The 27,702-nt window shown below is 43.2% G+C and overlaps 1 protein-coding gene across 2 annotated transcripts in view; it reads left to right on the top strand.

Moving 5' to 3' along the window:
* Positions 1–27,702, top strand: part of Pik3cb (phosphatidylinositol-4,5-bisphosphate 3-kinase catalytic subunit beta) — a 103,836-nt gene that overhangs the window by 20,057 nt on the left and 56,077 nt on the right. For both annotated transcript variants that reach the window (XM_021171807.2, XM_029481349.2), the window contains exons 3-5: positions 13,979–14,165; positions 18,196–18,421; positions 26,165–26,388. In XM_021171807.2, the coding sequence (XP_021027466.1) occupies positions 14,013–14,165; positions 18,196–18,421; positions 26,165–26,388 (603 nt within the window). In that variant the 5' untranslated portion in view covers positions 13,979–14,012. The remainder of the gene's footprint in view (positions 1–13,978; positions 14,166–18,195; positions 18,422–26,164; positions 26,389–27,702) is intronic.

The raw sequence follows: 27,702 nt of genomic DNA, 5'->3' as shown, positions 1-27,702 counted from the left end.
GACTGTCTGCATAGCATGACCTTTCAAAACTGTTTTTTTTATGTTGCCAGAATCTCATTTAGTCTTTTGATAGGCACACGATAGAGGAAGTAGTGGACAAAGGGCAGTATAAATGGCTGCCTTGTTCTCAGTGCAGTTTTCTAGTGGAAGAGAGTGTCAAATAGTTGTGCTCCTATATACATATTTTTATGTGAAAGCTTAGGTTAAGACAGTCTTAAAAATAATAATAATAACTTATTAGTGTGTGAAAGTGTGTGTGTGTGTGAGAGAGAGAGAAAGAGAGAGAGCGAGCGAGCGAGAGAGAGAGAGAGAGAGAGAGCACGCGAGCGAGCACACTCATGTATTCAGAGGACAATTTGACCAGTTGGTCCCCTCCTTCCACCTTTATGTGGATTTCAGAGCTCATCTTTACCTGGTACTGTGAATACCTTTGCTTGCAGAATCATGTCTCCAGTCCACGTTGGTTTGTTTTAGATTTATTTTATTTTCTACGTATGGGTATTTTGCTCCCATGTATAGTCTGTACACCACATTTGTACCTGGTCAACAGGTGTGGAATTCCCTGAAACTGGAGTTATATAGCTAGCTGCTATGTAGGTGCTGGAAATTGAGCCTGGGTCCTCTGTAAGAAGACGTGCTCTTAACTGTTGAACCATCTTGTCAGCCTCAAAGAGTTTTTTTGTTTTTTTGTTCTTTGTTTTTAAATGTGTGTGTCTGTGTCCGACTGTGTGATTGTGTGAACACATGTCTGGGAATCTGTAAGCCTTTCTGCACACATGCCAGCCAGAAGATGACTTTGGGTCTTCTCTTACCAGTCTCAACCTGTTCATTTGAAACATAGCCTTTTCCTGAACCTGGGCTCCCATTTTCACAGCTAGCCTGAAAGCCACCAAGCCAGGCAGTCCTTTACACCCGCCCTCAGCATAGATGGGGTACTGGTATACGGTAACGCCTGGCTTGTTACATGGGTGCTGGGATCTAAACTCCGGCCCTTATAATTATTTAGGAAGTGCTCTTTTCCAAGGAGACATCTTTCCAGCCCCAGCATAACATGTAGGATCTATTTACGTGTAATTTTATAGATTGAGTTTCCTAATCTGAAATGCTCTGTAATCCAGACTTTGTGTGTATGTGGTCTTGAACCCAGAGCCTTTTAGGAGCTCAGGTACTATTTATAGTGTTGTGAGCAACAATTAGCAGGATACATAGCCTTGCTATAGTCCATAATGTGTCTTCTGCCTTAAGATGTAGAGGTAAAGACAAAAGTTATAACAAGCAGCTGGGTAGGTGGATGGTAGGAGCTTAGCGGGAACAGTGCAGGGAGAGTGCAGCTTCAGGGAGCAGAGCCTTCTGTCCCTCAGTAGGTAACACTAACATCCAGCCCACAGGCTGAGAGACTGGAGAATGAGTTCCCATCACATGGCTCTTCAAGCCAGGCTTTGCATTTGCTCTCTCGGTCAAATTATGCATGCACAAAAGGGGAAGGGGCTCAGCATTTAAAATGCTCACTGTGCAAACAGCAAAGTAGACCCCAGAACCCAGTAAATGCTGGGTAAACTTCTCACTCAGCTTGACTGTAATTCCCACACTTAGAAGGTGGAGCTAGGATCCCCTGAGTAAGCTGGCAGGCTAGATTAGCCAGACTGTGAGCTCTGGTACAACTGTAGAGACCCTGCCTCAGTGACTGTGATGAAGAACAATGGGAGAAGACTTACCTCAGACTCCATATATACACATGAGCACCTACCCGGGTCATTATCATCACTTCCTCTGCTTCCTAACCCTTTGCAAGAGACGCTTTACTGAACTTTAATCTCCTTAGGATGTTTTTATATCTTTATGATCTTGATGATCTAAAAATAATTTTTCCTTCCTTCCCTCCTCCCCCTCCTTTCCTTTTTTCTTTTTCTTTTTCTTTTTCTTTTTCTTTTTCTTTTTCTTTTTCTTTTTCTGTTTTCTGGAGACAATCTCAATTGTGTAGCCTCAGATAGCTATGGACTCCACTGTCTTTAAACTCAAGGAGATGTGCCTGCTTCTGCCTCCTGAGTGTTGCTATGTGTCACCATTCCCAGTGGTTTTGATTTCACTTTGTTGTGGTTTTTTTTGTTTGTTTTTAAGACACGGTTCTACTTTGTAACCGAGCAGGACTGGCATCTATTTGTGACTTGGAATTAGCAGTGACGGTCCCTTCTCAGCCTCCTGACTCAATATGCCTATCTCTAGTGATATTTTAACTGTTATTTATAGTTAAGTAAATTCAGTCTCATGGTATGTGTCCTTTTGCTATTTTCTCCTCCCCTACCCCTCCTTTTTAAAAATCGAGACAGTGTCTCATTATTTCAAACTGGCCTGAAACTGAGTAGCAATTCTTCTGTCTCTGCCCACTGATTACTATGGATACAGATGTGGCTCCTATGCCTGGCCCTTTTTATTTCTGTTAACAGTGTTTGTGAGGTTCATTAATGGTGGTGTATATAGTTGTATTTAATTATTTTTCCATATTATAAAACATTCAGTTTCTTGTTCTATTAGTGTATGTTTGAGTTGAGACTTGTTTTGGTTATTATGAAAAATTTTAGCTTAAATGTTCACATACCTCTATTCTTGGGTAAGAGTGTCACAGAATAAAGAGTAGTGAGCTTTGATGTTCTGTTTAGAAAGATTTGAGTTAGTTTGTTCACCTGCTGACAGTGATCTGTGAATATCAAGGTTTTATTTCTTTTTATCATGTTTTTTTAAAAATTTTATTTTATTTATACGAGTACACTATGGCTATCTTCAGACACACCAGAAGAAGGCATCAGATCCCATTACAGATGGTTGTGAGCTACCATATAGTTGCTGGGAATTAAACTCAGGATCTCTGAAAGAACAGTTAGTGCCCTTAATCATTGAGCCATCTTTCCAGTGGGTTTTGTTTCATTGTTTTGGTTTTTATTTTGAGACAGACACTGTAGCTTTGGCTCAGTCAGACCCAATTGCCTCTACTTCCCATGCTGGGCTCGAAGGTTTGGGCATCTGCTGCCTTGATTGCCGTTTTAATCTTCATGTTTTTGGTGAATAATTATATTAAGCACTCTTACTATATGCTTTTGGGTTATTTGGGCTTTTGTAAATTTCTGCTTATTGTGATGTTTATGTTGGATTCATATTTCGTACATATTCCCTTTCACATTGGAACTTCTCAGTACTATAAATTGTGTGCTTTGGCTCATGACCAGTTGAAGTTAGGGTTTGATTAAGCTATATCCCTATCCCTAAACCGTGCTTTATTTAATCATTTTGTACTCACCTGTTGACTGTTCTTCATTCTTCTCCTGGTCATGTACGTCAAGGGGACATCTTGTACCTAGCATCTTGCTGACATTCTGCTCCTGTTCTCTGCCTTCCTGGGTTCCAGGCTTAAGGGCCTTGCAGTTCTTAAAATATGCAAGGCTTCTGATGTCTTTTCTCTCTGCCCAGTTTCATGTCTGCCTTATGTCAGATTCATATTCATTGCGCCTCTGCAGCTGTTTGTGAAAACAGTAATTCTCCGAAGGTGCTAAAAGGGGGAGAGCCATCAGCCATCGCTATGTTGGTTTCCATGGGCGGTGGGTGCTTTAAGATGCAGTGTGCAAAGTAATTAGCAGAGAGAAAAGCTGGAGTCGGCAGTGAGGGCTTTGCTAGCTTCATGGAGGTACTCTCTCCACTCTTCCTCGGGGTTCTGTTTACCGTTTGGACAGAGAAGGAAGAGATTTGATACTGAACCACCTGTGACTAATGATAATGAGTTTTAGTTATAGCCTTGCGACTGTGTGTGTTTGAGTAGTGAAGACCACTTGTAACAGACTGAAAATGAATGATGACCCAAATGCAGTAGACTCTCCTTGTGTTTTCATTTAAGAAGCAGTTGTTGGTACAGAGTGCTCTCAGGCTGCTGTTGTCACTGTTGTAAGGAGAATGAGATGACGCAGGTGGTCATCCTACAGACCCCGGATCTGAGGTTGGCACAGTCATTTCCACTCATTCCAGTGGAGTGGAGAGACCTGCGTATACTGCCACAGTGACTGCACAGGTAGCTGGAATGTATGGCTTACCTGGTGGCCCACTGTGGCCCACAATTCCAAGTCTGTCACAGTAGTGACATTGATATCTTATTTCTTAGGCCTCAGTCTCTGTCCTGTATGGTGTCCTGTCCCCCTGTTCCTCTCCCCTACCCCATACTTGGACTAAAGGTGAACACCACCAAAGGCCTTACTTTTAAAATTTAAGATATCGAATCCATATGTCAGGGGTGGTGAGGCAGCTCGGTAGGTGAACGTGCTTATCAGTAAGCCTGAGACCAACATGGTGGAGGGAGAAAATCAACTCTCACAGGTTCTCCTCTTTTACACATGTAATATAATGTACATGTCTGCCCTTTCCCCACTTGCTCACACAAAAACAAATATAATTTAAAAAGTGAGGAAAAGGATGTTTAAGAATGTATATTCTCGCTGGGCGTAGTGGCGCATGCCTTTAATCCCAGCACACAGAGGCAGAGAGGCAGGCGGATTTCTGAGTTTGAGGCTAGCCTGGTCTACAAAGTGAGTTCACAGGACAGCCAGGGCTACACAGAGAAACCCTGTCTTAACCCCCCCCCCCCAAAAAAAAAAGAATGCATTTTCTCAAGATTTATAGCAGCGAGCTTTTCCTTAGTGATTAAAGGCCAAGTGTCTCCCAGAATCTTTACCCACATCCCATGGTATAGAAATTTACTCTGTAACAGGCAGTCCTTACAAGTTCTACCCATATTTCGTGGGAACAAAATACCCATGTAAGAAGTTACAGAGACAAAGTTTGGAGATGAGATGGACGGAAGGACCATGCAGAGACTGCCCCATACCGTAATCAATCACCAAACGCTGACACCATTGCATATGGCAGCAAGATTTTGCTGAAAGGACCCTGATATAGCTGTCTCTCGTGAGGCTATGCCAGTGCCTGACAAATACAGAATTGGAGGCTCAGAGTCATCTATTGGATGGAACACAGGGCCCCCAATGGAGGAGCTAGAGAAAGTACCCAAGGAGCTGAAGGAGTCTGCAACCCTATAGGAGGAACAACAATATGAACTAACCAGTACCCCTTGAGCTTGTGTCTCTAGCTGCATATGTAGCAGAGGATGGCCTAATTGGCCATCATTGGGAGGAGAGGCCCCTGGTCTTGCAAAGATTATATGCCCCAATACAGGGGAATACCAGGGCCAGGAAGCGGGAGTGGGTGGGTTGGAGAGCAGGGGGGGGGAGGGTATAAGGGACTTTTGGGATAGCGTTTGAATTGTAAATGAAGAAAATATCTAATAAAAAAATGAAAAAAAAAAAAAAGAAATTCAGGCTGTAACAGGTGGTCCTTACTAGCTCTGTTATCACAGTCAAGCTTTTGAAGTTCACTAGCTTTTCCCAGATCCTAGATGCAGGCTTTATCCTGGAGCCAGGCATGGCAGCCCATACTGTAATCTCAGTACTCAGGAGGCTGAGGCAGGAGGACTGCTGCTAGTTTGAGGTTAGCCAGCAATGCACGCTAAGACACTGTCTAAAAAGAAAATATAGAAACGAGACTTCATTATGATTCTATAGCAAATAGAAGTTATAGCATGTATAGTTCTGAGATTATGCATTTGTGCACGCTGGTAAACATATTGGTACCACAGCTGGTTTTGAAGTAATAAGAACTGGTTCAAATAGTCTGTGTTCTTTAGGAAGCATGACTGTTTTATTTATTTATTTATTTATTTATTTATTTATATTTTAGTTTTTGACACAGCGTCTTGCTGTGTAGCCTCAGCTTACCTGGAATTCATGTGCAGACAAGGCTGGTCTCTTGCCTGCCTCTGCTTCTGGAATGCTGGGATTAATGATATGCACACACACACACACACACACACACACACTTGTATGTGTGCACATGCATGAATACATGAGGGTGGGGACAGAGAAAAGAGAAGAGATGAGAAGAGACGAGACAAGACTGACTCATTTGCATGAAAGCTACGCTGATTCCTTCAGAGGAGCCTACCTCCACTGCCCAGCCATGCTTGCTCCCAGCAGCCCTTCCAGTTCATCTTACCATCCTGCTTCCTTGGGAAGTTCAAGCAAATGCTCTATAGTCCTCCTTCCCATCGGTCACCCTGATCCTTGTGGTTGAGGCTCCTGTAGGCTGAGGTGCACATCACTCCAGTGAGCCATCTCAGCCACATTTCTTCATATAAGGAATGCTGCCCAGTAGAGGTGGAACAGACCTGACTGACAGTTCACCACTCAGCAGACATAAGTGCTCTGTGCAGGCGAGATGCAGACTGCTTGGTGTCTTATTTTTAAATTTTGTTTCTTATATGTGTGGATGAATGTCTGTGTACCATATGTGTGTAGTGCCTACAGAGGCCTGAAGAAGGCATTGGATCCCTGGGAATAGAGTAACATGGTTGTGAGCTGTCTCCATGTGGGTGTTAGAAATTAAACCCAGGTCCTCTCCAGGAGCAGCCAGTGCTCTTAACCACCTAGCCATCTCTCCAGCCCCAGTATTTTATGTTTTAGATCTGATCTTTCCTCAATACAGTGTGCAGTGTGCCTTTAATAGAGTGACTATTTAGTAAATACTAATTGGACTCAGGACCTTATCTTGCTAGGTAGGCATTCCACCTCTGAGCCTCATCACTAGCCTGTCCTCCTTTTTGCTCAGTGCCTTGCACTAAATGAGTTTACTGTGTCCTCTGAAGAGAACAGGCAGTGCATGGGGACTCCAGTGACAGATGCCTCTTTATTATCTTTAGTTCCCTACTCTCCTTTTGCTGTCAGTAATAAGGGCAAAACAAAGCTACTACAAAATCCATTTTGTTACTCATGTCCAGATATCTTCAAAGGAAAATTGTCATCAAAGGCACAATCAAAACAGAAAAATTCTCTGCAAACCAAAGTTAAACTGTATGCTAAAGAATAGTAAGTCCTGAGATGGCTGTGGATAAAGCCAGTGTGTATAGCTTGCTCTTTTACACTGTATGTATTATCACTTATTTTCAGGATGACAGCAGACAAATGGTTAAGAGGTCTAGAGCCCATAGTAGAGCTTTTCCTACAGCTGAAGCTATTTAAAATTCTTCTCCTGTTGCTATTTGCCATCCAGATGGCTGTCTGGCCCTGGTTCAGTTCCTAGATGTGAGGCCGATGGTTACTCAGTAGCACCGCCACACACGTGTATGGTGGGCTCATGACTCTCTGTCACAGCGTTTACATGTGAGTGTCTTCTGCCACACAGAGTCCTTGCTGATTGTCATGGTACATGGTGGGGGTACACCTAGGGAGGGCCCCATCTGCTCAGAGAAGGGGAAGGGAGGATGGGGCAAGGATTGTGGGAGGAGCAGTGAGCAGGATGTAAAGTGAATAATTAAAAAATAATAATAATTAAAAAAAAAAAGAACCAGGGATCCTTGGAAGACTTGCTAACATTCAAAAGAGCCCACTTAGAAGCCTGTCAGACACAGCCTTCGGAGTAAGGAACAGAAGCCAACCAGCACTCAGACACTGAAACTTCTGAAAAGTTTCCTTTTGTATTGATGAAGACTTTTCCAGCCTTTTGGGGTTATTCTGTCCCACATAACCAGCTGGTCATGGTGACATACACCTTTAATCTTGGGAGGCAGAGGTGGGCACATCTCTGAGTTCCAGGATAACCAGGGCTTATGTAGAGAGACCTTGTGTCAAAACAAAACAAAAGTAGTAATGGTAGAACTAAAAACTCAAATACATGTTGTTGTTTCTGAGACAGGTCTTTGTGTAGACCAGGCTGGCTTCAAACTCGCAGAGATCCACCTGCCTCTGCCTCCCAGGGCTTGGGATTACAGAGGTGCACCAGAACGCCCAGCTTCTTTCTGCCCCTTCACTAAATCCACTTGCACTCTCCTCATCCTCTCCTTATCGTCCGTCCATCTCCTAGGTCCCATGTGGGCCCTCATGCCAGTCAGGGTATGGAAAGCTATAGGAACCATGGCGGCTAAATACTCAGTAAGAGGTTTGGCTTTTGTTTTGAAAATACTTCAGCAAAACTGTAGTAGATGATGCTTGTGTCTGGACTTAGGTCCCTGTTGTCTGTGTCTTTTACCAGTACAGACTGTTCTAGCTGAGCATGCTAGAGGCTTCTTAGCCATGACTGCTGTAGATCCTGTGATTTGGCTTACAGATTAACGACCTACTCTTGTTACAAGGCTTTTCATTCACAAATAGGAAAAAAGTCATGAATACTTGTCCCTTAGATAAGTTTTAAGGGAAGACATGTGTCACAAGGCAGAATTTCTGGGATGTACACAAGCTGCAGGAGTGGCCTAGTATTCGAATTCACAAGATAAAGTGCCCTTGTAATGGGAGGAAGAGTCTGTAGTAGCCTTTGCCATTCCTTCTGGGCATTTGCAGCCGCATCCCGTGAGTTCTAAGCAGTTGTAAAGCAGTTATGTGAATTGTGTTTGTTTTGGTCAGAGGAATTTAATTTTAAGGCACACCCCTCACTTGGCCTTCTTTACTGTGTATGTGGGTGTTAACAGTGCTCATGAATAGACTCTTCCCACTCTCACTCAGGTTTGGGAACAAGCTCAGGGTACCATGCTTGCAGGGCAGATTCCTTGCCTGCCGAGCCCTCTTGCTGTCTTGTCATTCTGGCCTCTTGTTTGAACTGATTTTGAATTGTTAATCCACAGTGAATGATCACAACAGCAGTAATGGGGCAATTCAGATTAGTGAAAGAAAACTGTGATAGATGAAGTAGAAATGCCCTTGCTGAGACCCACAGCATCCCATCCAGATTGTTCCCCAAGAAACGAAACATCTCCAAGACATGCTGCTCTAACCGCAGTGCTTGTCTAAGTCAGGAGAAGGCTACAGGTGGGCAGGTTCTGTGAGTTCCAGGACAACCAGGGCTATGTAGAGAGACCTTGTGTCAAAACAAAACAAAACAAAAAGTGATAATCATAGAATTAAAAACTCAAATATATGTTTAAAAACGTAAAATCAGTCTTTTTTTTTTTTTTTTTTTGGTTTTTCGAGACAGGGTTTCTCTGTGTAGCCTTGGCTGTCCTGGAACTCACTCTGTAGACCAGGCTGGCCTCGAACTCAGAAATCCACCTGCCTCTGCCTCCCGAGTGCTGGGATTAAAGGCGTGTGCCACCACGCCCGGCTTAAAATCAGTCTTTTAACTTCATTATAAATTTACTTTTTGTTTTGCATTTTGTTTGTGTACACATGCAATTTTTAAAATCACTTTAGAGAGATTTTACATAGCATTACAGTGCTTTAAAATTATTTTAAAAATGAAATGCTGATAGTAGTTATATGTAGTCCACTGTAGTTTTGCTGCAGTCAGGAGAATTACAGTGAGTTTGAGGCTAGCCTAGGTTACAAAGTGAAAACATGTTGGTAAAACAAAGTAACAAATTGGCTTAGTTTTCCTGCAGAGCAGAGTAAGTGGTGGAATGGGGAAGAGTCCTAGTAGCCTCTATCACTTAAAAGTCACCTCTGAAGGAAGCCTACAGGCTGCAGTAGCAGATACAGCCTTTGCTGCCAGTGTGCACGGTGTCTTCCAGTGGCTGGAGAGTAGGGCACACAGAGAGGATAATGACAAAGAATCCAGTTATCAGAGGAAGACAGGAAACCTCGCGCCACCAGGGATACATGATTAAAATAGTATGCTTAAGGGAAAAGGCCCACGATTTCCCAGACTGGGAGAAGGTGGGCCCTGGCGACATCTAGATGATCTGCGGAGAGCAGCGGAACCCTACTGTTTGCTCCTTTTCCTAGCTTCGAGCACACGTTTCCCTTCTCAGGAGGGCCTTTCTCTCTTAGAAACGATTTCTATTACTATCCACATGGTCCTCTGCCATCTTTTTGTTCCAGGACAGCAGAACCTGGAAGGCTGAGTGGGTGTCCCCCTGTATGTACCCAAGGCACACATAAAACAGTAGACTCACCTTTCTTCACACTTTATCATGGAAATAAGACATAACGTATCCTTTAATTTTCTTTCAGAGCTTCTTCTATCCTTTTCGGAGTTGTTTTGGTTGTGCTTGTTCACATGTGTACATGTGTGTTGGTTTCTCCTTCTTTCCTGATTTTAGAGAAGTACTTTAGTGGCTTAGCTGGCATGCTGCTGGGGAAGTGGAGGTCTCTATATTGTTCCTCTTTCTCCTGTGAACAGACACGGCTTGTGTTCTGTAATTCCTGTCCAAGGGTTCAGTGGGGCCAGTTGTCCCTGCTGTGTTCTGTACCCCTAAAGCTTCCCTGAGAAGTTGTCATACCTAAAAATATTTCTTGTTCTCAGCGTTAGATCTTATGCTTTCATACTTAAGATACAATGACCTGAGCTCTTGAAGACTTGGTAGCCCTGTGCAGACATTTCCTTTAAAGGAGGTGAGGGAAACATGGCTAATTGCTTGGAAAAATGAAAGACTACCCTTTCTGCTTCTGTCCCCGACTTCCGGGATAGGGCTGCCTCTGGGCGTTAGTTTTCTTACCTTTCTATGAGGAGAGTATGCCACTCTTAAGACTCCTCCTGAGCGGAAGCTCGTAGGCTTGGCTCTGCATGTAGTGCTTGCTCTCTGTGCAAGAAGAACGACAAGGCAAAGGAGAACAAAATGCTTTACTTTCAGTTTAGTAGCAGCAGTGGGAGGTGCAGTGCTGGGCCTTGAACCCAGAACCTCATGCATGCTAGGTAGGCCCTCCCACCATAATAATAGTTTCCTTCCTTCCTTCCTTCCTTCCTTCCTTCCTTCCTTCCTTCCTTAATAATTTTCTTTCTTTCTTTCTTTCTTTCTTTCTTTCTTTCTTTCTTTCTTTCTTTCTTTCTTTCTTTCTTTTTCTCTTTCTTTCTTTCTTTCTTTCTTTCTTTCTTTCTTTCTTTCTTTCTTTCTTTCTTTCTTTCTTTCTCTTTCCTTCCTTCCCTTTTTCTTTTATTCTTTTTCTCTTCTCTCCCTCTCCCTCTCTCTTTTTTCTGAGACAGGGTTTCTCTATGTAGCTCTGGCTGGCCTGGAACTAGCTCTGGCCTGGAAGAGAGATCTGCCAGCCTGTGTCTCCCAAGTGTTGGGGTTGAAGGTGTGTACCACCACTACCACCCAGCTGTGATAGTATTTTCTTAAAAGTATTTATTTTTATTTTAGTGGGAGGAGCTGCCCTTTTTGAGACAAGGTCTTTATTTCAAAGCTCTGGCTGTCCTGAAACTTGCTCTGTAGACCAGGTTAGTCTCAGACTCACAGATCTGCCTGCCTTTGCCTCCTGAGTGCCAGGATTAAAGGTGTGTGTTACCATGTCCTGTTTTACAAGTATTTTTCTTTGTTTGAGACATGGTTTTTCTGTGTAGCCATCTGTAGACCAGGCTGAGCTTGGACTCAGGGATATTCTTATTTCTGCCTCTTGGTTGCTGGGATTAAAGGCCTGTACAACCACATCTGCCTTAAAGTATTTCTAATAGGAACAAGGATGGTGATGTATGCCTGTAACCCTCATTTGGGAGGTGGAAGCAGGAGATGCTGGAATTCTAGGCTACTCTGCATCCTGTGAATCTGTGTCTCTCAAATAATATCTCCCCTTGTCTTGGGGATGGAGCTCTATGTGTAGTGCTTGCTTAGACTAGCCAAGGCTCAGGGGTTGATCACCAGCATTTGGAGAAATACAATTCTAGACATGATAATTCTAGCACTTGGGAAACTGAGATGGGAAGATTGGTTTGACTGTAAGGGCCAGCCTAGGCTAACATAGTACAGGGTTTTGGCCTCCCCAACCAGCCCCTTAAACCTAACCAAAGCAGAGCAAGCCAAGCCTCTACAAAGCAGATATGATGGCACACAATTGTTACCTAGTCCTATGGTAAACAGGAGGGTCTCCATTTTGAGACTAGCTTGGGCTCTATAGGACACCTTTTCAAGTGAAACCCTCATAGCTAAAAACACTTCGAGGGGACCTCTGCAGAAGCTTTCCCATTCCCACTTATTGTTAGGGTCCATTGGATGTGCTTGTAGCCAAGTAGCACACACAGACAGCAGTGTCCTAGACCTGAGTCAGTGTGGTTTCTAGATGTGTGTTTAAATTTGACATAGTGGTGACTTAAAGTGAACTTAAATAACTGGTGACGGTGACTAGTGACTTCCTGTGCTTTTTTTTTCTTTAACTTATTTTTTTTAAATATGTGTCTATGTGTGGATATATGTACATAATTTCAGATCCCTAGGAAGCAGAGGTGTTGGATCCCCTGAAGTTCCAGCCGTTCAAGCTGGGTGCTGGAATCAAACCCATGTCTTTTGTGAGAGCAGGAAGAAGGGGCAGCCACTCGAGTCATCTCCCCAGCCCTGTTTGCTGTTGTTTTTAATTTAATTTAATTTTTTAAAAGCCAGATCTCTCTGTATGTAGCTCAGGCTATTCTCAAACTCAATGCTTCTCTGATTTAGCCTCCAAGTAGTGGGATTCTAGACATGAGCCCCCATGACTGCCTTCCTTTGGTTATTTTATTTTAATTTTTTAAAATCTGATTTGTGTGTGTGTGTGTGTCTTCCCTAAGAGAAGATAGCTCATAGGAATTGGTTCTCTTTCCATGTGGGTCCTTATAGCTGGTCTTTGGCTACTTTGTGGGTTCTTTTTTTTTCTACCCTTGTCCACCCCTAACACTGGTTAGGGGAGGAAAAGGGATAGAGAGGAAAGGGGGTGCCATTAACTTTAACTACTTCCTTCTGATTAGGGGGGCATCAAGGCCCTTAGGGCAACTTTGATCTTTGTTCTTCCGTCTTCTTTGAGCATGACAATTTTTAAAACAACAACAACAACAACAAAACCATGAACAACTAACAACCCTGGCTCCTAGGGCCTAGCTAGCATTTATATATCCTCTGAAAAGTCCCCTGAATTCCAAATGTCACACAGTTGCAAAAACTATCTGCAGCTGGCAAAATCACACCCCTACTAGAGCACGAGGCAAATCATAGTCAGCTGTTGTAGACAATCTGAAGTAGCCCCAAATCCCACACCTAGGATTAAAATGAAAACATATTCTCATAATATTTCTTGTGTTTTTCAAAGAAACCAAAATTCTCATTATAGGTCTTGGTGCTGAGACAGCTCTCCATCCTCCTCTTTGCTTTTTTGTTTTTGTTTTTTTCGAGACAAGGTTTCTCTGTATAGTCCTGGCTGTCCTGGAACTCACTTTGTAGACCAGGCTGGCCTTGAACTCAGAAATCCACCTGCCCCTGCCTCCTGAGTGCTGGGATTAAAAGTGTTCGACACCACACCCGGCTCCTCTTTGCTTTTTTAAATACCACATTTAGGGGTCTGGAGTGAAGGCTCAGTGACTAAGAACATTTGCTGCTCTTCAAGAGGACCCAGGTTCAGTTCCCAGCACGATACTGGGGTGGCTTATGATGGCCTATAACTCAAACTCCAGATTTCATGCTTTTGGCCCCCATGGATACTGTCAATCATCCTGACATACTCCACCCCATTACTTAAAATCAGAAAAACAAACCATATTAAACTGGTCTCCTACTGCATTATTGTCTGTATAGAATAAGAATTAATTGTAGGAGCTGAATATGAATCAGAGGTTTGAGACAATTTTCTGCTCTTGTAGGAAGCCTGAATTTTGTTTCTAGCACCCAATTTGGAACAGCTGAAAATACTCTGTAACTGCTCCAGGGAACCCGAGAGCCTCCTAGCCTCTGTAGGCACTAAGCATGCACACATTCACTTAGGTACTCACATGCATACATAAGATAGAGATCTTTCTTAAAGAACTAATCATAGATAGGTAGTTTTCCATTTTCTGGAGTTTTGCTATGCTTTGCTGCTTTCTAGGCTTCCGTGTTGGGCTCAACTGATTCTCCTGCTCAGTGTCTCCAGTAGCTTAGGGCTAGAAGGACGGTCCAGCATGCCTGGATTGCTGTGCTTTATTGTAAAGATCGACCAATGGCTTATTGTTCCGTTTTCCTTGGTTCCAGGGCCCTGAGGTTATGAGTGTGCTTCCGCCCTATCATGCCTCCTGCTATGGCAGACAACCTTGACATCTGGGCAGTGGACTCACAGATTGCATCCGATGGCACCATATCCGTCGATTTCCTTCTGCCCACAGGGATTTATATCCAGTTGGAAGTACCTCGGGAAGCTACCATTTCTTATATTAAACAGGTATGTTTATATTAGAATTTCTCAGAATTTAGCTACTTTCTTTGTAATTTACTGGAAAAGACATTATAGAAAATAATGTAAATCATTGGTAAAGCAGAGAGACGTTTAACTTTCAGGCCATTGCATCTTTAAATTTTTGATATGTCCTATTTTTTATATAAACATGCTTAGTCTCCCACCTTTGTTTTTAACCTACATGTAACAGCAGTGTTAAGATTGGTAGTAATGACCGGGCGGTGGTGGCGGTGGTGCACACCTTTAATCCCAGCACTTGGGAGGCAGAGGCAGGTGGATTTCTGAGTTCTAGGCCAGCCTGGTCTACAGAGTGAGTTCCAGGACAGCCAAGGCTACACAGAGACACCCTGTCTCGAAAAACCAGGAAAAAAAAAATGGCAGTAACCATGGTGACATGCTATAGTCCCAGCCTTTAGTTCGGGGAGGCAGGGGATGAGGTATTGGAGGTTGGCCTTGCCTGCATAGTAAGTCCAAGGTCAGCCTGGGCTACCTGTGGACCCTGTTGTGGAAGGGTAAGAAAGCTAAGCCCATCCTGCTGTAACTCCTGACTTTTGAGCTTGTCATACTTCTTTTTTCTGTGCGATGTTTTGTCCCCACACCCAACACCCTTGTTATGAGCCAGAGGAAGAGTTGTCACTAAAAAAAAAACTGACCCGTGAAGCCCCCCACCCCCACCCCCGCCCAACAGAATTTTCCTCTGGCCCTGACTGGCTTAGAACTCATAGCTGACTGCCTCCCTTGGCCTTCCAAGTGCTAATGTGGGTGAGGGGGCAGGCACAGCAGTCCAAGGAATTTCATGTGTATGATTGCTACATGTATGGCTGTGCACCACATGTGCAGTGTCCATGGTGGCCAGAAGAGGGCATCAGATCTCTCAAGACTAGTGACAGATATTGTGAACTAATATGTGGGTGCTAGGACTCAAACTCTGGTCCTAGGGGACAATTTGTAGGTTTTGGTTCTCTCCCTCTACCATGTGGGTTTTGAGGAACCCAACACAGGCATTAGGCATGGTGGCCTGTGCCCTTATTCACAGAACCATCTGTCCTGTCCCAGAGTTGGGCTTTAACAAAGACTTCACTTTAAGACAGAAGTCTCACTGTAGTCTTGACTGGCTGGAGCTTTCTATGTAGAGTAGGCTGGCTTTGAATGCCACAGAGATCTGCTTCCTTCTGGTTCCTAAGAGCTGGGATTAAAGGCATGAGCTACCATGCTTGCCAAAGCGTGCTTGGGGTTGGAGGGTTCTTTTAATGGTGGATAATGAATCTAAATGAGATGACCAGATGGATCCTGGAGGAGGAGGGGCACACGTGGCAGGATTACAGTTGATAAGGGAAAGTCTAGATCTCAGGGCTGCAGGAAGTGAGCGCATCTTCACTGTAAGCACAGTTAATAGTTGTTTGCAGTCTGAGGAAATGCCTTGGGAGAGGCATGAGGCCCTGCCCAAGGTCATGTACTCTGGATCCCGAGGTCTGCTCCATTGCTGGTTTAAAATAAAAGACTTGATAACCTTCACTGCAAGCATTGCTGATTGTCCCTGTCAGAGAGCTGCATTGGTTTTTGTTTTCTTTTAATGGTATTTATGTGGGTGTGTCTTTGTGTGAGTTGTGTGTGGGGGGAGGGGCTGTGGGTACATGTGCAACCGTGCATGTGTGCAAGTCATAGGACAGCTCACAGGAGTTGGTTTTCTCATTTCCATCTCTGGGTTCTAGTGATTGAAGTCAGGCCATCGGATTTGTCATCAAGTGCCTTTCTCCAGGGAGCCATCTTGCCTACTTCCTACAGTGCACTTATTACAAGACTGCTAAGCAGGAAGGAAACTAACTAGGAACTACAGCTAAACCATAGACAACTAAGTGAGAGTTGCATAATAATCAGGAAAGTTGTGAGGTACATTTTATAATACGTGTTATAAAATGTAATAAGTATACATGAGAATTCTAAATTTGTGATTTCTAAAGTAGAAAATACATAATTTAGCTACTGCATTGCTACTGAGAGTGTCTATTGTTTGTTCCTTTTTGTTTTGTTTTGTTTTGTTTTGTTTTTGTTTGAGACAGTGTCACATACTCGCAGAGTCGTGTCCCTCCCTCCCCCCCAAACCTCCCACCTCCCAGTGCTAGGATTAAAGCCTGGCTATTTTGTTTTTGATAGTCTCTTGTAGCCTAGGCTGATCTCTACTTACTGTGTAGTTGAGGATGACCTTGAACTGTTCGTTCCTCCTGTCTTCTCTCAAGTACTGGAAATCAAAGGAGTGTGTGTATCCCCGTACCAGCTTTCTGTGTTTTTGGTCACCAGTGACAAGTGGGACATCTAATCTTTCCTGAGATTGAGTTAATCATTGACACTCTCCAGTTTTTTTTAATTAAGAGATATGTATGACATTAAGATTTACAATTTAGACATTTTTAGATTTTTTTATAGTTCAGGCTGGCTTTGAACTTTTATACAGCAGGACAATCTTGATTTCCTGATCCTCTTGACTCTGCTTCACATGCTGGAATTATAGGCCCATTCCACCACACTCTGCTCAATTGTTTCCTTGTTTTGTTTTGTTTTTGTTTTTTTATTCAAAGCTATTTTTAGGTATGTTAAATATCATTGGTTTTTAATTTTCATGGGCAATTTTCTTTGCATATTTTGTGTGCTGTTATATTACATAGGAATGTAGAACAATTCCCTATATAACCTATTTAATTTACTGTTTTGTATCGGCAAGGGAATGATCTATAATGGCTATACTATTGGTTTTGAATCAATGAGTTTATTAAGTATATAAATAGCAAACAAAAGTAAAAGAACAAATAACAAGTAAGTTAGCTATCAAAACATCACCTCAAGGCATAGAAACCCCAGGCAGCTGGGGAAGTCGCAGCAGTCAGGGAGCTCTGATGGAGGAGCTCCCACAGCTGAATTTCTGACTCCCGCTCTCGCTGCCCACCTCAAGGGTAACTCGAGGAACGCCCCATCTCCTAGCTGGTCTCAAGATCATGGCATTTTCTATTCTTGGGCTGTTTGGTTCTGAGTTAGGTGGCCAGTCCCATCCCTAAACAAGGCTCTAGGAATTACTTTTGAGACAAACAGATTTGAGTCTAAAATGGGGAAGGAACAACTCAGCTCTCAGAGCCAACTTCTCAGTGAGTTCAAATAGCACAGGACAACATAGCAATGCAATGCAATGCATATAACTCCTGTTTAAAAAAAGAGAGAGAGAAGAAAAACCATTTCACTAGGCGTGGTTGTTTATGTCTGTAATCAGATATCGGGGAGGATACTGAATGTTTGAGGCCAACTAAGCTATATATATATATATATATATTTTTTTTTTTTTTGAGTTCCAGGACAGCCTGAGCTTCCACTTGAGATCTAGTCCAAATTATATCCCCACTTAACAAAAAGAGAACCACTAATCTCTATGGCATAAATTCCCAAATTGGGTTTGTATTTGTTTTCATTAGCTTATTATGGTCTGTAATTCAGTTATCTGATCCTTACTACTAAACATTTAGCTTCTCTAGGAGTTGACTTTTTGCGAGTATTTATTTATTTATCTTATGTGTATGGGTATTTTGCCTGCATGTATGTCTGTGCATGACAAGCTGTGCAGTGCCTGCAGAGGTCAGAAGAGGGCTTAGATGCCCTGGGACTGGAGTTTCAGAAGGCTGTGAGGAGCAACTGGCGGTTGAACCCAGTTGCTCCTGAAAGAGCAGCCAGTGTTCTTTTTCTTTTTTCCCTTTTTCTTTTTTTCCAAGGTAAGTGTCTATGTAACAACCCTGACTGTCCAGGATCTCTCTGAAAACCAGGCTGGCCTTGAACTCACAGAGATCCACATGTCCTTGCTTCCCAAGTGGAGAGATTAAAGGTGTCCCCCTGTCTCAGCCAGTGTTGCTGATTGCTGAATCGTGTCTAACTGCACGAGTTTTGACTTTTGCAGGCTGGCAGTGGGCATGGTTGTATTTGTTTCTCTGTGCGTGTGTGTCAGCGCTGCAGATAATGTCTTACTGTGTCCCCGCAGATGTTATGGAAGCAAGTTCACAACTACCCGATGTTTAACCTCCTCATGGACATTGACTCGTATATGTTTGCATGTGTGAATCAAACTGCTGTATATGAGGAGCTGGAAGACGAAACACGAAGACTTTGTGATGTCAGACCTTTTCTTCCAGTTCTCAAACTAGTGACTAGAAGCTGTGACCCCGCAGAAAAATTGGACTCAAAAATTGGAGTTCTTATAGGAAAAGGTAACTCATAAGTTTCCAGTATGCAATGCTAGCTTTATCTTTGTTCTATGTGTTAGCATGCAAGTATCTCCTGAGGCATCATCTTCAATAGTTAGTCCATGGGTTGGAGAATAAGGTCTGTGCAGAACTGAAGGCTGAATGTTATGACACAGCTCGGGCTATGTGATGTTGCCTCTGCACCCAAGGGCCTGCATTTCATGTTCCTTTCTTTACTACTGGCTTATTTTTCTTTTATACAAGTATTGGTCTTCAATTTACCTCAAGTAATCTGGGAAATTCTCCAATACACGGTCTTCGATAATGGCCTCGATTGGTTTTTGTCTCACTGTGTAGACCAGCTGAGGTCTTGGAATTGCTGTTCACTGAGTGTGATCCTGCATTCATTTAATGTAGCACTCTGTGAGGTCGAGGCCAGACTGGTCAACACAGCAAGTTACAGGCCAGCCAGGGATACATAGTGAGACCCTGTCTCAGACAGACAGACAGATTAAAATTGCTCTCCTCCTGCCTCAGCCTCAAGGGTACAGATATTAGCGGCTTGCACACCTTTCTTGGCTGAGAAACTCTTTCCTAATAGGTGACTTTTATTTTTTTATGAACTGCCTATAAATACCCTAATTGTTTACCAATTAAGACCGTAAGTTGATTAATGTTTCTATAAATTAACTCACGTTCTTAGCAAATTTTTGTTCTTTTACTGAAGTTATTTTTAATTAGAAGCTATCTTTGTATCAAATAAAGATATATGCACAATCCTTAAATTATTTCTAGGGGCTGAAGCTATCACTCAGGTGGTAGAATGCTTGCCTAGGATGCATGAATCCCTGAGCCCATCCAAGCAAGCAAACAGTAATGTGTGCTGGAAGGGTCAGGAGTTCACAGTCATCCTCAGCTGCATGCAAGTTGGAGGCTCCCAAGGGCCTCCTTTGACAAGACCCTGTCAAAACACGAAAAAAATTTCTGGAGAAAATTAAGGACACAGAGGGATTAATTCTCTCTTGCTATACAAATCTTAACAGACAAGATTTAATGTCTATCCACATCTTGCTTTAGAGAAAGTGCTGATCCGACTTAGGAACTACACGCACGGGGTTACTTAGGATAGGGCTTTGAGGATTAATCCCGAAGCAGGAAGTCTGTGGAGCTTCTTGAGTTTGATTGACACCCTGCTTGGGTGAGATTAACTGCAGCAACACAGCTCAGTGCCACACCTTCAAGTTAACTTTTCTCTGGGGGCAGAAGTAAGGTGCTTAGGTAGCACCTCAATTTTTTATTACATCTATCTATCTATCTATCTATCTATCTATCTATCTATCTATCTATCTATCATCTATCTATCTATCTATCTATCTATCTATCTATCTATCTATCTATCTATCTTGTCTGTCTGCCTGCCTGCCTGCCTGCCTGCCTATCTGTCTGTCTGTCTGTCTGTCTGTCTGTCTATCTATCTATCTGTGTGTGGGTATTTGCTTAACTTAGCCTGCTTCTGTCTGTCTCTCCCTGTCTCTCTGTGTCTCTGTCTATGTCTCTGTCTCTCTTTTCTCTCTGTTTCTGTCTCTCTGTCTCTGTGTATGTGAGAGAGAGGGAGAGGAAGAAAGGGGGGGAGAGAGAGAGAGAGAGAGAGAGAGAGAGAGAGAGAAAGGAAGGAAGGAAGGAAGGAAGGAAGGAAGGAAGGAAGGAAGGAAGGAAGAGGGAGAGAGAGTCATAGGACAAGGTTTTTGCTGGTTTCCCACCAAGTACATTCTGGGGATTGAACTCCAGTCTTCAGGCTTGGTGGTCAGCCTCTTCATCCACTAAGCTACCCTGTAGGCCCAAATCTCAGATATGGATTAACTAGCCACCACTAACTGTCCTAAGCTTGCTAAATTTAGCAAATAAAAATATAGGAGATAGAAGTATTTCATAGAGTATAATATACTTGGGCTAAAATATGTCTTCAGGATTTATCTATGGTGTGATTGAGCAGAGCTGTCTTTTCGTCTTGCAGCCTTTACCCACCCAGTACAGTGCCAGGGTGTGAATATAAAGCAATAGGCTATATTTCATGCACTGTCTTTTGACTTACTGCATCTGTATTTTGTGTCATGTGCTCTGCAAGTTGATCAAGATATAAACAATATATATAGCACAAATTAAGCAGTTTATATGCTTAGCTGTCTATAAATATTGCTTCCTAGGGGATCTGGAAATTCTTTGAGATCCCACACTGAAAGTTTTTATGTAGAAGTCTGTGTTTCAGAGCAAGTCCTCATACCTAACAGTCGGTGTCTGCAGTTGCTGCTCTGTCCATAGTGACTGTATCCAGGGCTGGGTGAGGTCATGCCTCCTGAGAAAACAATAAACAATTACTTCAGTTTAACTTCAGGAACAAGGTTGCTCCCTCCTCTGTCCAAAGAAAACAATAGAACTTTTACAGCAGAATGGCCCTGGGCAGGCTAAAAATACCATTTCCTCCAGGATGGTGTGCTTGATATTTCTTTACTGTTTATTCTAAATAATTATTTACCGAGTAGGTCTTTGTGCTCCGACTGCTCCCTCCCGTGAAAGGGCATGCTCCCATGCCTTGCCTTCCACAGCACCCAGGAAAGCAGACGCACAGGCAGACGGTTTATCAGCAGTCTCAAGAGACTGTTTGAGTTGGGTCTGGTTTTGGAGATTTGTGATCTCAGCTGCTTCGGAGGCCAGGGAGGGAAGATCACAAGTTGAAGCCTCAAAGGCAGTCTTGCAATCTGGTGAGCCGCTGTCAGAATAAGCATCTAAGAAGAGAGCTGTGAGTGTGCTTTGGTGTAGAGTACCGGCTTGATGTGCTGGGCCCTGAGTTCAGTCCCAAGCACCATCGCCGCTCAGTGCCCCTCCCTCACCAGCTCTGGGTTTTGTTCTGTTTGAGACTGGGTTAACTATCTTGCCCAGGCTGGTCTCCAGTTCTTGGCCTGATTGAGCCCCATGGCTATACTCAGTAGTGCTGGATGAGTCTTATCACTTGCCAGCTTGCCTGGCAGTCTGTAGAATTGTAGCAATATTTTTAGTGTGATCATAGTGTTTTCTTGTGCCTTTTAAGTATAATATTTGCTATATGTCATGCACTGTTTTCTGTCATTTTCCTAAGAGAAAGTATATGGAAAGTTAGATTTAAACTTACTTAGCTTAAGTTATTAATGACATTTGTCCTCTGCCAGTGTTAGTCCTAGGAAGCAATCCCAAACCTTCATAAAAGAGAGAAAGAAAAAAAGAAAGAAAGAAGGAATAGTGTGTTTCCCCAGTAAGACTTTTTTTTTTTTTTGGTTTTTTGAGACAGGGTGTCTCTGTGTAGCCCTGGCTGTCCTGGAACTCACTCTGTAGACCAGGCTGGCCTCGAACTCAGAAATCTGCCTGCCTCTGCCTCCCAAGTGCTGGGATTAAAGGTGTGCACCACCACCGCCTGGCTCCAATAAGACTTTCTTGTAGAAAACCTTTTTTTTTTTTTTTCCATTTGCAATTGGTTATCAGATGGAGATAGCTTCTTGGTTAGGGATGGGGGCATGTGTCCACCTCTCCTTTCAGTTATAGGACCCCATCTGGTGCAGACCCGTGTAGGCCCTGTGCATGTTGCCTCGGTCTCTCTGAGTTCATTTGTGATTCAGTCTTGCTTTTTGGAAAGCCTGGTTTCCTTGGTGTCTTCCATCCCGTCTGGCTCTTAGACTTTTCCACTGGGTTTTTTTCCCCAAATTTTCCTGAGTCCCGAGGTGAGGGATTTTATAGAGACATACTGTTTAGGGCTGAGTGCTCCAAGGTCTCTCACACTGTCAGGCTGTGGGTCCCTGCATTTGTTCCCATCTGTCTCAGGGGAGGCTTCTTTGACGATAGCTGGGCAGAGCTGATCTATGAGTATAGCAGAATATCACACGGAGTCATTTTATTTCGCCGTTCCTTTAGGAGAGCAGTAGTATTTGGTTTTTCCCTAGGTCCTTGGACTTTTTAGGTACAAGTTTTTAGTCACCCGAGCAGTGCCGGGTAGGGATCCATGTCATGAAGTGCACTAGCTTGCCTTGCAAACAGGACGCCATTATAGACTGTCGGGTTTGTAGCTGGTGTTCAGCTTTCTCCTTTGGGAGCATGCAGAGTGCTTTCTAGTACAGGGTCTTACTGTGCCACCCAGGCTGACCTGGAATTAGCTTATGAAGACCTTGCTGCTCTTAAATTTGAGATCTTACTGCTTTAAACTTCGAAATTCCTCAGATTAGACAATTGCCACTGCCTGACTGCTCTTCCCTAATTTACTACTGCTGCTACTACAACTACAACTACATCATCATCATCACAGCAATAGTAATTTAAAAAAAAAAAAAAGGTCTGAGTCTCACTGTCTAGCAGGCCATAGCTCATTGTGTAGACCAGGCTTGTCTCGGGCTCACAGAGCCCCACATGCTTTTGCCTCATAAGAATTTCACCACACTTAACCTTAGCTTTAAATTTAAAAAACAAATTGTTGTTGTTGTTTTGTCAATGTATGGATTTGTCCATGGAGAGTGCACAGGCAGAGGTTGAGGACAATCTGGAAAGTTGCTTCTCTCTGTCCCCTCTGAGTCCCAGGCATTGCATGTCTACCCTGTGTGCAGCAAGCCCTGAGGGTGCGTGTGATTGTTGTTGCGCGTGTGGAGGTCAGAGAGCAAATTGTAGGAGTCCATTCTCTCCTTCCTCCATGTGAGTTCCAGGAATCAACTTTAGCTATCAGCCTTGCATCTTTACTTAAGTATATTTTACTGAGCCATCTTGCTGGCCTCCAAACTTCATTTTTGAAAGATTTTTGCAGTGGTTCTCAAAATTCAGGAAGCATTACTTTATATAAAGAACATACATAGCCCAGGTGTGGCCTTTAGTTTTAGCACTGGTGGGCAGAAGCATCAGAGGAGATCTTTGTGAGCTTGAGGCCAGCCTGGTCTACATAGTAAGTTCCAGGACACCTATCACTACATAGAGAGACTCCCTTCCAACAAACAAACAATAACAACAATAAAACACTGAGCAAATGCTTGGACTCTCCGAACTTGGGCGACAGAGACAAGAGGATCCTGCAGGCTTGTTGGCTACCCACTCTAGCTCAGTAAGTGAGCTCCAGAACAGTGAGGTCCTCTCAAAGGAAGGGACAGGGTGTTGCTGAGAATAACGCATGACCTTGTCTGTTGGTCCCAACCTGTATATATGTACGCATACGTGCATAAACCCTCACACATGCATTAAAGAAGACGTTATTACCAACTCAGCAGAGATTTCCGTACTTCGATGTATGTTGGATCTTCATACTTGGAATTGTAGCCATGTTGTATGAAACTCACGGTTGGAAGTAATGGACCAGTAGGCAGATTCTAGTGTGCGGTGGATGCATCTCCCAGTCACCGAGGCCGAGGCAAGGGTACTGGTGAGTGAGTGAGGCTGCTGGGGCGTCTGATGCTAAACAGGCGCTGAGGAGGGGTCTGCACATGAAGGGGTTATAGGAAAGTGAGCAAAAGGGAGTGAGAGCTGAAAGGTGGCCTTCTGAAGAAGAACAAGAATTGATGGTGGTTGTTGAAAGAGGCCTCCAGGATAAGCAGCAAAGTCTATTAGGTATATAGTAGCTCAGAGTAGGGAGTGTCCCTCCTCCCCCCACTTCCTTTTTATGTGTCATTATAACAAAAGACAGCAAGATGCAGCCTCATCAGGACCAGCACACTGCTTTATAGTGATCAGCATTTGTCTTGCTGGTTTACTTTGTGATGGACCATCAAGAATAGCTTCACAACCAGTAGTTACACCATCATCTCTATCGGATCCTGTGAAATGTTTGAGCTTGAAAGACATGGAAGATACCAAACCTGCTACAATGCCTTAAATTCCATGTGTAATTTCAGGGGAACAAACAGACCCTGGATGTTAATCTGTGTAGAAGGAGTCATTTTATCTTGGCTGAGCTGGAAATGTTTTTCCTGATAATGTAAGAGAATGGGAAAAGTTAAACATTCACAGGAGAAAACCTCTCCGAAGGGAACAATGACATTTGAGAGGCCCGTTAACTGAACGCTGTGAACTGGGATACTACTGTCTTACCTGAGAGCCAAGTCCTCTGGAGTTCACTTTAATCTGGGCTCTAGGAACATCCTCATGGCCCAGATAATGGCTTAGACTCTCATCCCATTTCTGTTCCCTGGGAAATTTTTAAAAAGTTAAATTATGGGTATTTGGGTTTGTGTATGAGAGTGGAGGCTAAAAGAAGGTATCAGGTTCTCTGGAGCTGGAGTTATAGGTGGTTATAAGAGTCAGCAAAGTAGGGGCTGAGAGCAAGCTTGGGTCTGCCTCTGCAAGAGCAGTGTATACTCTTAGCAGCTGAACTATATTCCCCAGCCCCATTCTAGGAAATTTCCTATTAAAAGAATTTAAATGGGAAGTAACATGATCAGATTTGTATTTTAGAAAACTTGTGCAGACTAAGATTAGAGAGATTAGGCTGGCAAGGCCAGCCACTGGGTGAAGACACTAGAGATTAAGTCTCACAGTCTGAGGTAAATTCCCAGGACCCACATGGTTGAAGGAGGTAGTGGCTTCCACAGACCGCCTTTTAACGTGTGTGTGTGTGTACATGTGTCTGTACCCTTTCACTAAATGAATAAACATATAACTTTTTAAAAGTTTTCAACTAAGGAATCTGTGGGAAATGTGTGACATCACCCGAGGGAGAGATGCTGAGGACTAGGATTGAGTTAATGGCTGCAGAAACAGACAGGTAGACACTTTGAAGACATGTAGAAGGTATTTTAGAGCTGGGTATGGTAGTGCATCCAGCAGTCTTAGCAGGCAGGCCAAGATATAAGGACTGCCTTCAATTTGAATTTGAGAGCAGCCTAGGCTGTGGTAAAACCCTGTCTCGAATATTCCCCCACACCCGCATAGCCCATAGAAAGAGGTGGAGCAGACATAGTGAGGAGGCTGGTTTTTTGCTGGTGGATACTCCTTTCTCTCTCCTCCCCTGTTAATCTATTATCCACGAGTAGAAGAGTGTTAACAGTGCACTCTAAGAAGCTCCCATTGTAGGCGGCAAGATGTTATCACCTGCAGAATTCTTGCTCACAAACCATGCACAAGTTACCTCCTCCCCCAGCTCTTCATAATGTTTTGTGTTGGATCACATTCATCGCTATCCTGGGGCATATGTGGCTGTTTACACATGCCTGCTGGGGGTGGTGGGGGTGGTGTCCAAATGTTTCTGCTAAAACATTCATAGCTAATTTATAGTAATTTTTTTTTACAGGTGTAAGACTGTCCAGGAAAATCTATGGCTCTTTTATAATGTGGTTTAAGATTGTGTATTATGAATTTCATTTTTTATTATTACATTTTTACTTTTGTGAGTGCAGTATGCCATAACTATGTTCATGAGTGTCTGAAACTGGTAGTGGCTCTCCTGCCTCCACTCCCAAATTTTCTCAGTATTACAGGTGTGCACCTTCAATCCCAGTTTTGATGGTTGTAAGATTAATAACCCACCTATATTTCTCCATAATGTTTTAAATTTGTGTGTTCCAGAGATTCAACAGCATGTATATTTTATATGTGAGACCCATTTTATCTGTGTTAGTTTGTCATCTTTCATGGTAGTTTCCTGCCTAGTTTTATCTGCTTGGTAAAAGACAAAATCCAAGTTAGTTTGTATTGAAGATATTTTGTGTTCTTTTTTTTTTTTTTTAACTATTTTTAACTATGAAAAATGTAACATTCACAAAATTTCTTTAGGTCTTCATGAGTTTGATGCCTTGAAGGATCCCGAAGTAAATGAATTTAGAAGAAAAATGCGCAAATTCAGTGAGGCCAAGATTCAGTCTCTGGTGGGGTTGTCTTGGATCGACTGGCTAAAGCACACGTATCCGCCTGAGCACGAGCCGTCCGTCCTGGAGAACTTGGAAGATAAACTTTATGGAGGAAAGCTGGTTGTGGCTGTGCACTTTGAAAATAGCCAGGTAGTGTTTGATATAATATTTGTATTATCTTGTAATGAGCCTCTGATTTTATCTGACTACCACTGCATTCTTAGAAGTGCTTCTTGCTTAGAAAGCACTACTGCAAAGAAAGAAAACTTGCAGAGTCAATAGACTTAGTTTGTAATTGTGTGGGATTGTGATAGCCTTTGTACAAAAGTTCTTGACGTGTTACAATAGTGTTTTAGAGTTGTCATTTTTAGAGTTGTCAAACCACTTAATTGCCTTTTAAAGTTGTAAAAGAAAGAAAACATTGAAAGAGGCGTTTGATTTTCACTTTACTGTGTGTGTAGGAGTGTTTTCCCTACATATATGTGTACTACTTCCATGCCTGTGGTCCACAGAGGCCAGATAGCTTTGGATCCTTTAGAACTGGAGTTACAGACGGTTGTGAGCTGCCTGCCATGTGGGTGCTGGAAATTGAACCCAGGTTCTTCTGAGAAGCAGCCAGTGCTCGCCACTGCTGAAACTGCTCTCTGGCTTCTAAAAGAGATGCTTTAAATGGGGGACGGGGGGAAGCCTAGTTACATGATTTTTCTCCTCTCCCCTCTCCCCTTCCCCTTCCCCTCCCCCACCCCCTCCCCCTCCTCTTTGTCAGGTCCCATGAAATGGCCTTTAACATTTGATCCTGTCTTCTGTCCCTATTGCTGGCATACAGGGGTACATCCTAGCTTGGTTTATACAGCATTGGGGTTTGAATCCATGGCATGACATCTGCCAGGCAGACACTTGGACTGAAACTCCACTGTTGTTTTATTTGATGGTGTTTGCTTGTGTAGCTCAGAAGTAGAATGTTTACACACAAGGCCATAGGTTCAAACCCTAGCACTTTTCTTCCCCTTCCTGTCCCCACAGTTGGACAGAAATCATTAATTGATAGGTTAATCAGCAATAAGGTATGGATCTTTTCATACCAGCACATGCTTTTTTTGTCTCTGCTGGGCATCAAGCCTAGGCCATGGCACAGGAGTGTACACCTGTTATTCCAGAGTCAGAAACAGGCACATCTCTGAGTTCGGGACTACCCTGGATTACAGAGTGAAAACTAGGACAGCCAGGGCCACACACAGAAACCCTGTCTCCAAAACTGAAAGCAAAACAAACCAACGACAATAACAAGCCAGGCCATCATGGTAGGCCTGTGGGCTGCTGCGGAGCTTTACCAGGATCCCAGGTTTTGTAATAATTAATTGGACACTATCCATTGACCTATTATCTGAGAGTAAACTTCAGCTAATTTTTGGTTTGGGTTTTTAGAAACAAAACAAATGATTATGACATTTAAATAATATGTTT

Source organism: Mus caroli, unplaced genomic scaffold, assembly GCF_978045245.1.
Source record: "Mus caroli unplaced genomic scaffold, Mus_caroli_1 scaffold_11, whole genome shotgun sequence".
Taxonomy (NCBI): Eukaryota; Metazoa; Chordata; class Mammalia; order Rodentia; family Muridae; genus Mus; species Mus caroli.
Note: the sequence above shows the minus strand (reverse complement) of the source record. Positions and strands in the feature narration are given on the sequence as shown.